The sequence below is a fragment of the Papilio machaon genome, chromosome 11 (assembly GCF_912999745.1).
Source record: "Papilio machaon chromosome 11, ilPapMach1.1, whole genome shotgun sequence".
Lineage (NCBI taxonomy): Eukaryota > Metazoa > Arthropoda > Insecta > Lepidoptera > Papilionidae > Papilio > Papilio machaon.
In genome coordinates, this window is record NC_059996.1 from 4,404,581 (window position 1) to 4,417,960 (window position 13,380).

The 13,380-nt window shown below is 33.7% G+C and overlaps 1 protein-coding gene across 1 annotated transcript in view; it reads left to right on the forward strand.

Moving 5' to 3' along the window:
* The first annotated feature begins 8,664 nt into the window (after positions 1-8,664).
* The window catches only part of LOC106719668 (transcription factor collier), a 44,404-nt gene continuing 39,688 nt past the window's right edge, over positions 8,665-13,380 (forward strand). The window contains exons 1-2 of the mRNA XM_045680024.1: positions 8,665-8,734; positions 9,893-10,031. Coding sequence (XP_045535980.1) covers positions 9,904-10,031 — 128 coding nt within the window. The 5' untranslated portion in view covers positions 8,665-8,734; positions 9,893-9,903. The remainder of the gene's footprint in view (positions 8,735-9,892; positions 10,032-13,380) is intronic.

Genomic DNA, 13,380 nt, shown 5'->3' on the forward strand with positions numbered 1-13,380 from the left:
GAGACCAAAATCCCTGTATAAAATATATCACCATCCCTCTCATAATCTTTGACAAAACAGAGATAACAATATGTTATTTACAATGATTTTGATCTCAGAAACCAACGATTAGTGGGATTGTCATGATTTTACTCACTTCTGCGACACAAAAATATGTCATGCTTATCTTTAATTATTGTAGCTAGTAACTAGCAAGCTCTATTTTGCACAGTCTAGCTAGAACAATCCCTCCAAGGCGTTACTAATTAGCTTTTACTAAGTCCAACTAATTAGAACTATGTTAAACTGAGCTACTAATTAAGTGGTACGAGACTGTTGCACTAAGTTTGCAAAGTTGATTCCAAGTTGTATTGCCTAAGACCGAATCCTGTTAACCGCAGCGCTAACTTGCATTAAGTTACTAAACTTAGATACTCGTACTTCAATATTAAAATAGTTTATTTAGTTAAATATTTAATATTTAAAAAAAAATGACATTTTTTTTATCTTCAAGTTTACTTTTACCTGTATTTCTTTCAACTTAGTTGTTTAATTTAGGAGTCACGCAACAAGCGTTTAGCTTTTAAAGATATGTGCATATATTTTTATTTTCACTTTTCCTCGGCAAATTTTCGTAACGTTTAAGTAATTTACACTAATTTACATGATTTTCACTAATTTAAGTGAAACAATACACACTTGTTTTATTTGTATAATAAGGGTTTTTAAACATTCTTTAAGTAAAAAAATATTAGTTCGTTTTTTATTTGATTTATGTAATATAAACACATTATTATTATGAGAGGAGCATATTTCGTGAAGTGCCGTCCGCGCAGCTAACGAAGTATTGTAAGCCATCTGTTCCCTCATCGCTCTAGTGGTTTTTTGTGTTCTTTGACTTTGATGGTTCGCTACCATACGCATTCAATAATGTCTATCCATTTGGTTCGTTCTGTGACATTTATGCGTGTTATTTTTAACAAGATACCAAAGAATATTATTAATAAGACAAACTCTTGTTAATATAACAATAACTGCACAGAAACTAAGGTTGTATACTCTTAGATATCAATAAAAGCACGGTAAACCATCATTTGGAGAATGTAAAGGCAACAAGTAAGAGTAGATGTGACATATTCTGACGCCTTTATTGACGTAAAAAATGAATTCATGGTATTGATTACTTAATTAGTTACTAATATTCTTCAAGTAGATTTTATTCTTCTTGAATTTTACTTTATAAGTTAATTTAGTGATTATAATCTCTTCATAATGAGAATGTCACGCTTAAAAAATTCTAAGCATGGTGAGCAAAGGTCAAAATTTTATTTAAATCTGTAATAAACATTCTCCTTCGCTTTGTTTCTAACGAAAAAAGACTGAGTAACCAGTTCAAAAGTAACCATAACTGACCAGTGGCAGGGGCGAGTTGCTAATGGCATAACAAAAAGCTATTTAAGTGTGGGCCCAGCCGAGCCATTACTGCTTGCATCGGGGTCCGCGCGACGGCGCTTATTAAAAATGTGGCCTGAATATCAAATTGCTATCTCTCCATTGTGTTGCACCCTAAAGAGCACAGATACACCAGCTAACCCTCGGATTTTAGAGTGAAGTACACAGAGCAATGCGAATACAGAGACTAATTAAATATAACAGGTTTTCTAACTTTTTTATATTAATCAACTAATATGGCATTCATAGTGCGTCGGTGGCTCCAAACCAATATCCAAAATACGTTACACAAAGAACAAAAAGCTTTTAGTCTCCACCGACGAGAAAAATAAATAAGATGCGATCAGCGAACCCAATAAAGAACAAATTTTTTACACAATATACTTACACATTTTAGTACTACTTGTACCCGTGTTTGAATATAATTAATTTACATCGATCGAGCCTACCTAGTACTATACTAATTACTGTTATGGCAATACTAAATACAAAGTCTAATACTTGTACTTATTACCAGTATATTATTGCATTATCTGACACAAATTGGAAATATCTGTTTATTCCTACTCTATACACAAAAGACTTCGGACAAGCAAAACTGTTATTCAGGGGCACAAGCCCATCCCTAACAGCGCTATTGTTTGTTTTTTATATAAATAAATTCAGTTGTCACATCTCCCATGATAAATGGTACTTCTGACACGTCGGTCATATGGCGAATTTTGAGCCACTTGTCGGCTCAAGGTTTGTTATATCTAAGTTTTTGAGGGTCGCGTTTTGATATATGGAAATGTTGTTTTTGTGAAGGGAAATTATTACCATTGTTATCGGTTAAGTGGAGAATGTCATGCAAACAAACAAATGACGGAGTACCGGTAAATGAGTAAAGAGCTTTAATATAATTGAGAAATGAAAATATAACTCAATATTATTTTTCTTATTCGATTCAAGGCAACGGATACTGTTCCATGACGTCTTTTTATTATTAAACAAATATTTAATTGTGATACAAATTGGTCCTCAGTTTTTCCTTGGTATTTTTATATTATGTATAAGGTAGCAAGCGAACAAGCGGCCACCTGAATTCATCGAAATAGTGAAAATGGCTGTTGCCTGTAGACATCCGCAATTGCCGATGCGTTGCCTACCTTTACCTACTACTACTACCTTTTTAATCGATGGAGGAGGAGACGTACCGAAAGAGAATACTTGCTCTTCCTATGCGTTCACTTCTTCGTCAAATGCACTTCCCCTTTTCATCCTTTCTTTATAATAAAAGAGTGGTGAGGGAAAGATGATTTAAATTAGGCCTCCGGCACGCACACTCATCAGACGAAACGCGAAATTGCGTCCACTTCACGCCTGTCTTCTGCCTGGTCGTGGTATTTCACCGGGCGAGCTGGCCCATTAGTGCAATAGGTGTTATTTTTGCTGACGTCTATCACTGTTAATGTATCTGGTTGTTGAAACATTAATGTTTTTAAAGTTTAAACTCAAGTCGTAGTCTTCTCTGTCAAAACACATTAGTCATCTAAATCGCAGAACTAACCGAGAGAGCAGTTTTTTAGGCGAATTTCGGCGAGTTTAAATAAATAATGAACGCTCAAATCCATTTGCCAGGACTTCCGAATTTTTTTGGCTCCATTACAGCAGCGCGAGGCCAATTTGAAAATATTGAATAATATAAAACCTCCCGAAATATGAATGTGAAGATGATATTACGTAGAAGCGACACAATATGCGATGGTTGAAAATTATTTTTTACCTAACTTCTACCTATTTTTTATTTACTTTAATACCTGGTTATATAATACCACTAATTGGATTTATGTGTTCGTGATTTCATTGCCCAGAAAATTTTAGTAAAATTTCCGTACATCCATTACTGTTTTTTCTATAATCGCATATTACTTTTGCTTTTGAATCAATATTTCAAAAATTATTATTAAATTTCTCTTTAATAAAGAATCGAACACATGACCTTTAAAGCTTAGCATAATTTCACTTTAATGTTTTAATAGGTTTGAGGTAATTTAATACCTAACCGTATGGCAACTTTTTCATCTATGACCAGGGGAAACTGCTAAACGCATTATGACGAGTTCACGTCGCATCTCACACCGGTGAAATAGAGAAATGGCTGCACAGATCCTGCGAAATGTGTCAGAAAAACGTAAAGCTAACAAAGTTAAACTAATGAGAATTGTTTGCGACACAAAACTCCTCCAGGAATTTATAAATATTATTGTGAAATGTTTACTGGATATACGAACCAATACTTTTAATAGCCAGTCATGTATATTAGGATTATAAGAACACAAGGTATCCAATACTTAAATTTAATTCAAAGGGGAGTGGGGTCAACTTTCTTTTTTTAATTTTTCCCACTTCGCTCTAACCTCGACATTTTGATCTGAAATTTGGCACTTGCCCTTGTCTTTCAGCATCACAATATTGATATGCATAAATAATTTAATTAAATGTAAGAGAGATAAAACGAGAGAAAATAAAAAACAAAAGAGAATGTCTGTCGCTCATTCATTGAGTAAAATGGAAATTTCTAGACATACTTGATCTGTACATCTATCTTATATATATAAAAGAAAGTCGTGTTAGTTACACTATTTATAACTCAAGAACGGCTGAATCGATTTGACTGAAAATTGGTGGGCAGGTAGCTTAGAACCAGGAAAAGGACATAGGATTTTTACCCCTTTTTCTCTATTTTTTATTCCGCGCGAACGGAGTCGCGGGTAAAAGCTAGTAACTAATATAACTTAATTTACTTTCAATTATTACACGTACGTATTGCAACCACAACTCTGAGTAAAAACTCACCAAAACATGACTGCATTACTCAAAAGAGTAATGCAGTCATGTTTTGGTCATATATACGGATGCTAGCAACTTTTACCAGTCTATATAATATAATCCTAAACTAAATGAATCCTTATATCTCAATTTAAATATTTCTTACGCGTAGCTAAGACGCTTCATTTGAATGAAATTATCCATTTCCTTGCGGTAGACCTTAAACAGAACAATAGGATCTAGATCCAGGCATTACAATTAGGTTACTATTGTGTTAAACCTGGTATCCTTATAGGTCAAAATCCTTAGGGAAATAATTTGCATTTGAAAATAAGGATCTCCATTTAAAATTTACTATGAAAATTTATATTATTATAAGATAACTCAGTTAATTAATATTCTGAATTAGTCGCACGCCTTCAAAACATTTTTGTGGTAAAAAAAATACTTTATACTGAGGCAAATCACAAGTACTTAAAATGCATGGTAATATACATTATAGTACATTTGTAGCAATTATTATCCGTCCAAATAAAAGAGTCTAAAAAAATTAAGAGGTTTACTTTGGAGTTACATCTACCTGATTGCCAAGGAAAACAAACATAGGAAAATGTTAAGAAAAAATTTACACAGCATTAGAGAAAAAGATTATTGCGTACATTCGCTGAACCGAATCGGAATATCGTACCCCATTAAAGCAGCAATATACAGTAACTTATCCTATCCTTGCCGTTGGAAACGGACTCCTAGCGATTCCCTTCCTACTTCATTTTAATTCGAAACCTTAAGTCAGCTTTAAATTACACTTTTTGCTGCCCTTATAACACCCTCGACGACTGTCCCGGATTAAGGGCTACCAACGGGTACTTTTTCCAGTGCCAAGAAACATCGTAGTACCTTTAGATGCCCCCCGGGGGGTACTTTCAGACCCTTAACGTTTACGACTACACGATTGCTTTTCTATGAAGGGACTAAGAAATGTTCGCGACAAAAACAGACATATGGTTCGACGGAAGTTGATAAGAAATTGATTAGGCGAGTGAGTGTGAACATCGTGTCTAGTGGCCACTCGAGTGGTTACGGTTACAACTTTTGACACCCTTGTTTGTTATTTAATTGCTTCCGATTTTTTGTAGATTGTTTAAGGATTTCGTAATACGTGGACTTAAGTGTAGCAAAATCGTCTTTAAAAATATGTTCTTTGATTAATTTATTGTAAATAATAATGTAAGTTACAAACTCCCTCATTTGAAATAAAACCCAAAATAAACGCTTCCTAATAATGGTTTAAAAATATTCTTTTAGAAACTAATTATTTTAGTTCTTTAGTCTCTTCTGTTATTCGAAATTTATTTTTTCAAAACAAAATGTAAATTCTGTTAACTTATAAAAAAAGAAACGACATTTCATTATTAGTTTTTGTCTACGTCGGTGCTATTGATCTGACACTTTTCTAACAATGTTTTTGTCTAATTTTGTTCGCTTTGTTACTTAAAAGAGTAGCCAAAAGACTTCTTGCCCATTGAATGTGCCAGTCAAAATGTTTGTCGATTTGTTGAAACCGCATGTGGCAAATATTGTGGTCATTTGATTTTAAACAATCCACATTTTTTGTTTCTTTTTAATGCTATCTTTTTGTTATCGGCAAACAGTAGTTTGCTTAACTTGTTTACTTATCAATAGTAAAATTAAGTGAAGTTGTTAGTGTATACTTTCTGTATTTGATTGTACCACGTTTTATGTTTTTTTTAATACTACAAATCTCCGGTGAATATAGATCAAAAATTATGCTGACTACTTATGAAAACAGCTAATTAGCTGTTTTCATTTTGCAGCATAATATTTCTCTCCTCGAGTATAGGTACAGTTACTTCGAGATCTTAGTGTTGTACACTTTATTGATCATACATCTCAAGTTGTAGCAAAAAACAATATATCACATGGATCAATTCTCTAGGCACTGTCGAGAGGCGTGGCTAAGAGTGGGCGTGTTGAGAGGGCGGTCCCTCTGTGGCCTCCCAGAGCACTTTGTGTCCGCTGAGGCCTTGCCAACTTGTTTGTTGTTGTTCAAATAACTTTGATATTAGTCATTTTATATATCTACGTTGCTGTATGAGAACTTTTTATTAAGTAGGCAAACAGCTTTCTCATTTTTATGTTTGTTTAAGCTGAGTATAAAGTGTAATTAGTATTCTTTAGTTACAGTATTCTGCTAAGACTAAGATTTCGCTATAACTATGAATGTATATGAGATAAATGCGTCACTGATTAAATCAAGGTACTAGAATAATATAATATGTGTTTCTATATTGTGAAGAGGTTTGAATCATTCTTTGTGCGTACTTCAAAGGATAGGTACAAGTTGCCAGCGATTGGTTACAAATACAAATGGCCGAAATGCCTTTACATTTCAAATTATAAGAGCTTTGTAAAAAGAGATGTTAGTGAAAGATGAAAAAAAGGAAATTCAATTGAGGAAAAAAGATTCTTGTAGTTACGGTTGCTCATTGGTTCGCAATTAAAATTTTAGTATGTCAACTTGCACTGATTATTTTACAAATATTTCATTCGACCACAGATAACGAATGATAATGTCTAAATGCATCCATAGAATAGTGAAGAAAATCCATCTTATAATTGAAAATGGAAGCTGTTTAACAATTCGTCGTGGAAATTATAGTCAAATTAGGTAAAAGTAAAGGCGTAAGCGTGTGAAACAAGACGATGCTCGGCAAAAATTAAAATGTATCTAATAGTTTGTATGAAAATTAGATTTGAAATATTAAAAGAACGCTCCGAGGGCGTGTTGAATTATCTTCTAAAATTGTAATTAAAGTTTAAAATTACATAAATAAGTGCGTTATATCAATTTGTGTCTTCTTAAGTTTGCATTGCCGATACTAATAAATTCGCAAAGGTTCCATATTCTGTAAGCTTGTAATAGTTGCATTTATATTTTCAAAAAATAAATATAATTAATATATAAATATTTCAAAATATCTTAGAAAAAAGAAATAATTTATCTTACTTCTTACTAATATTATAAATTTCAATGTTTAGATGAATGAATAGATGGATGTATGTTTGTTTTAAGGTATCTCCAGAACCCCTCAACGGATCTTGATGAAATTTGGCACAGATGTAGAGCATAGTCTGGATAAACACATAGGCTACTTATTACGTTTTTTGTTAATTCGGCGTTGACGGAGTCGCTGGCGACATCTAATTGATTTATATTTTATAATAACCCTATACGTGTCAAATGGGATACTTAATAACACAATTATCGCAAAATTACTGAATCTGCTCACTGAATTAAAATAAATGAAAGTACATTTATTCTTGTAATAATTTCTGTGTTAATAATAGTCTATAGCAATTTAAGTTAAATGTAAATTCGTCTATAGTTAACGTTGGGACTACACGGTAATAATTAATGACCTGACATAACCTCATCTTAGTAGTTAAAGTCAATTCCCACTGAAATTTCATCATCGTCAATCCAACTCTGATTAATAAGTAATTCTTGCGCCGAGCGGCGAGCGGCAAGCGGTGAGCGGCATGGGCCATCCCAGTGTGGCCGGTGCGGCGCGCCGTGCTGCGTCTCATCTCTCAACCTGTCCCTTACGCGCGCCCTCGCCGAACGGTCTCTGAGGGAAACCTCACGACGACCCGCCATTAACATACACTACGACCTCATTGCGGCGAGCACACGTCTGTATTCCCCTTTCAAAAATTAAATTATAAAACTATCTAGCCAGTTGTAATAAAACAAAATCGAACTATCGAAATTTTCGATTTTAGAACAGGCTTAGAAATGAAAAAAGTGGCGCCATCTGCGTCAGTCGCGTCGTCTCGCTCTCGAGGCGAGGGCGTGTCCCCAGGGCGCCTCCCACAGTCCGCGGGGACGGACGGGGCGCCGCGAAGCCTTGCACTCGGCGGCGCGCTCCCGCGACGCTTGTTAGTGTGCCGCAAATCCACAGCGGGATCGCCCGCACAACCGGGACCTCTATCCCTCTACGCACATACGAAAATAACATACGGCCCTCTATTCGATAGTTATACAATTTCGTCTAGTCCTACTTAAACATTTTCTACGACGTATTAGCACGGTTTTTTCTTACTTTTAAAAGTCCTTGGTGTTTTATTTTTTCGCATTTGTGTAACGCATTATGATTTGGAGTTTTAATTAATTTCAAATAGAAGAACGAAAAAAATAATTTTCTTTTTGAAAAATTAACGTTGCTGGAAAAAGTGCGTGTAGCTATTTTGAAAGCGGTTTGTTAAGCGCGGTATTTGCTTACCTTCGTACCAGTCCGGGGGTGTTCGCGCGCTCTCGGGCGCTTGTGTGGGAGACGCGCGCGCTTCGCGATTCGGTCGGACGAGTTGAACGCGGCGGGCGGGTACACGGGCTCACCGTGGCCGCCGCTGGACCTAGACCCCGTGGGATGGGGACGCAAGCTGTACCCGACGGGAGCGCCGAGATCCTCGGGTAAGTACTTTATTTATTTCACACACAATTTTTTTTACACCAAATCTCTAAAGACATAATCCGAGAGGGACAGTCAATTAATATACGTTGTCTTTCAAAGTAGCTTTCAAAAATAGAGATAATTTTTTACAAAAAAAAAAAAAAAAACTATATTGAATACACTAAAAAATGACGCAATAATATTTTTTAATTACTGTCACATTTTTATTGATTTTTTAACGATTTTTAACATTTTTTTTAACGATTTTTGATCACTTGAGTTTTTTGAAAAATGTTTTTGAAATGATAATTATAAATAAAAGGAAGATAAATTAAATATTATTATTAAAATCATGTTTTTATTTTAGTTCGGTACAATGTTTAATAACAAATAAGTCGAACACTTTACAAAGTCAAACAGTCGTTGTGAACAAAAGTTGCCGGAACTTCGCTTGTAAAATGTGTTTTGGTAAACGATGCGACAATTATTCTCAAGTTGAGAAATTGGGTTGTAAATATAATAAAAATTTCAATTATTTAATTAAATATACGAGTATTCTTTAAAAACTGTCTGTCTGTTATACAATCTTATTAACACCTAATTTTAAATCAGAATAGTTAGTAGAGACTGAGATTTACAACTCTCTTATTTTTTTTATTACGAAACACTTCTTTGTTATTATATTATCGCCAATGTGTTTAAATAGATGTAATTTAATAATTTGTAATTCGGATAAAATAATAGACCACTTTTCAAAGACGAGTAAGAAAAAACTATTTTATTAATTTTCATTTGCTAGAAAAATCGTAATCTTATCAGTTTCAATAGAAACGCACTTCAGTTTACATTTTCATTTGTTGCCCGATTGGTAGGAGGTAAATTTTTCTAAAATTATTGAAAACTACTTCATGTAAATTCATATATTTAATAAAATAATCCAGAGTAAAATTAAGTAAAAAAAAAAGCATTGCTCAATTAAATTGTTAAAACTCCAGATAATTATGAGTGTTGTTTATTATTAATTGCTTAATTGTATCATATCGTAAGTAGACCAAATAAATTAACTCCTGTGTCTTCCCACAGACTTTCCAGTATACTCGTAGTACAGTTTTGTAATGAGTTTTACATCAATTATTTGCGATAAAACGACCGAGTGACTTAGTGGTTTTATTGTTCAGCAGGTGGGCTGATGTTCGGACTGCACCACCAGGAGGCGGCAGGCGGGCTGGCTCAGCCTCGCGGGCCTGTCACCTCGCTCAAGGAGGAACCCCTGGCGCGCGCCTGGATGACACCCGGGGCACTAGTTGACAACACCAAGTAAGTTCTATGATATAAATGTGTTTATCATGTTTAATATAAAACGTATGTTGGAATATTAAAAAATAGTTGACCAATCTTTACTAATATACTTTTTCCATGAAAAAGCAATGACTATAGTAAGTTCATTTGACATATGTATGTAAAAATGTCAATCCAATAACTCCACAACAATGTAAATCTAGTATTTTGTCACAGTCACTTATTTTTTTTCTATCTTCACAATATAGAAACTACCATTTTCTTGGTATAATTCAATTTCACAAATATTTTATTGCGCTTATTATCTTTATATACCAGAATTTAACCTACAGATGTAGGTAACAAATATACAATATATAGTAAGTTATTTTACAAATGTAAATAATCCTTTATTTACGTACTTTTATTAAGCCTGTTAGTTTCCGAAAAGAGCAGCCCACTAAACAGATTTGTCAGTAAATTGTATTAAAGCCCACAGAACCGGCAAACCGAAACAAACGGTAGCTCGATGCCTAATAACTAAACTAAATAACTGAGAGAGATTATGTATCCATGAGATTACAGTTTTGTTGAATGGGGGACCTTTACTTGACGTTAAACTTAATTCCTATTATTTTCGGTAACTGAACATTAAAATGTACATCAAATTTCTTTGTTTTAATGTATTATTTTGGTTTATGCATTTTTTCATCAACTTTCGTTTAATGGACGTGTATGAGATTGTCTTGTTCAAAATTATCCCCTGTAGTGTTACAAGTTAGGTAGATTTTTGCTTGTCATATTGATGCTATAATATGTACGCTATTATGTATAACATTATAAACTGAAAAAGCTATTTAGTTTTGCCCGGCATAAGATATGTTGTAATGTTCTTTTTGATACTATGAACAAAGTACCTACACAAAGTCAACTTGTCGATAGCACAATGGCTTCATTACACGGCGTGTCCAATCAGGGTTGCTGATAATGAAGCGGTACCCGTAACAAGTGTATTCATAATCGGTAAGGGCGCGATAAATCATTGCGTGGTAGGGGACGCCGCGCCAATGCGGTTCTCGAAATGTTGCACTCAAATTAAATTTGTTATGTTACAAACACTTTTAATTTTAAAATATTCAGATTTTTTTGCATAAACGCTTTAAAAATAAAGTTAAAAATAATAATTTTTTAATCTTTAACGTTAAGGAGGAGTATGCCGGTGACAATGCGTATTGAAGCCAATTTTCAGTTCAGAAATATTTTACATAGTTTTTAATTTGTTATCAGTCAGTAACACTACATCTTGTTTTATTAAAATCCTAGAGTTACAGGAATATATTAAGGAAACATTTCAATCTCTGTATCCCTCTTTCACATATACAATTAATATCAAGTTTCCCTTTTACGTATTTACAGTCAGGCGTAGAAATGTTAGTTGAACTGCATTGATAATGTTTGTTTATGAAATGGACCACTAAATAGTATAAATAAACACAAATAAAATTAGTTTTTATTCCAAGAGCAATAAAGCTTAAAATTAGGTGACTGGGTAAAATGGACTATGTCTTTGTTGTAAGCCCTTCTAACATCTGTTATGTTTTTCACTGCGGTTTGTTCCTTTAGATGTTTATTCAATTAAGGACCTCTTGTTTATTTAACTATGCAATTCATTATTTTACGCTTTAAAACATAATAATCGAAGTTAGTACAGATTATATCTTTGATTTGTCACGTATATATTGTTCGAGTATTCGTAAGAAGGTTATGTACAGTCAAAGCCTTTCGCGGTGTTCCTTTTACAGAAAAATTGGATTGTAAGGAGCCAAACTCTGCCACTTATTACAAAATAACAAATTAAGTAGCAGTGAGTTATGTAAACGACGGCACAATATAAAAAAGCAATTAATCATTTTTTTCGTACTAACACATTTAAAAGCTGCTTCCTCTTAGTTATTACTTTCGCGTTGTCTTCCAATGGTTTTGAACCGTTATAGAGACTGTCGAATTTTATGTGGAATACCGCTAGATTTTCCGATAGTACCTACCATTTTTTTATTTAAAAATTAAATTGTAGTCGCTTTGGTTTTTGCAATCAAACTAAGTTATCGAAATTGACTAATTATGAATAAAAATGCTGTTAATGTTATTTTTCGATGTCATAAACTTTATAAAGGATAAAAATTCAACACATTAAAAATCTCATAGCTTTTAATATTAAAAAAGCTATTTTAATTATAAAAGCATCTGCCCGATAGGAATATTTTGAAATGACAAATGCTCACAAATGACCGTCCTTCAGCGCTGACAGACACATTTATAAAGTCGGCTTTAAATCACCGACCCGCCCTAGACTTATTAGACCCACCATGTTCGTAGGATTACGTCCACCAGACATCGGTAATGATGCACATTTATTATCTATATTCCTTTGATTAAATAAAAACACGGAAATTATCATACAATTACAATGTTGCACCGACTACTCTGTAGAGTTTTTCGTTAATATGTATGTATGTAATTGATATTGATTTGTTAAATTTGAAATTTGTTGCCTTTTGATAACAATTACAATTTTGGAGCAAACATTTTGTACAAAAAAGTAGTATCGCAGTCATTGTATTCCGAATGAAATTTCCAACGCGAAGATGTTTTCTTGTATAAAGAAAAAAGTAAATCACAAAAGGGATTGACAAATCTAACGTGATCTGTAAGCGAAAAAAGCGCTACGACCTAATCGCAAGCGCGCTGCCAAAACTGGTAGCGATAAATAAAACAATGGAGCGTCGCGCGCGAGAGTATAAAATGGCAATCGCGAAACCAATTTGTTTACGCAAATTCTGCAGCGGAGAGAGATGAATGGCCGACCATAGCGTAATACGGTCCTACCCGCTGCTGTACCCTAGTGCTGTCTGCGCCCACGCTATAAATTATATCGATATACTTTATTTAACATAAGTTATTAGCTCAGATACTAACTGCGTTGTATCAGGATATAAATGTCTAGTATTTTTTTTCTAACATTTTAGAACCGATAATAACCGAATCTCGATATAAGTCGTCTATATTGGATGCAAACTGCAAGATTGGAAAAGTACTTAAATCATACACAACTCACAAAGATCAAGGTATTGTAGCTTGAAGCTTAAATTTTATTTTAAATCTGAGGTTAAGGTTCTGTCATTCAAAATGATCACTTCGTGCATTATGATAAGAGTGATAATGAAAATGAATTTCAACTCATTTCGCCATATGTCGATATCGAACCGGGTGGCACTATTTGTGTGTCAACACTCTATTTTATATAATCGATATTTTGGGCTATTAAGATTTATTGTTTTACGTTAAAACGAGTTTCAATAGTTTTAATTTTTTCGATAGTACTACTGAA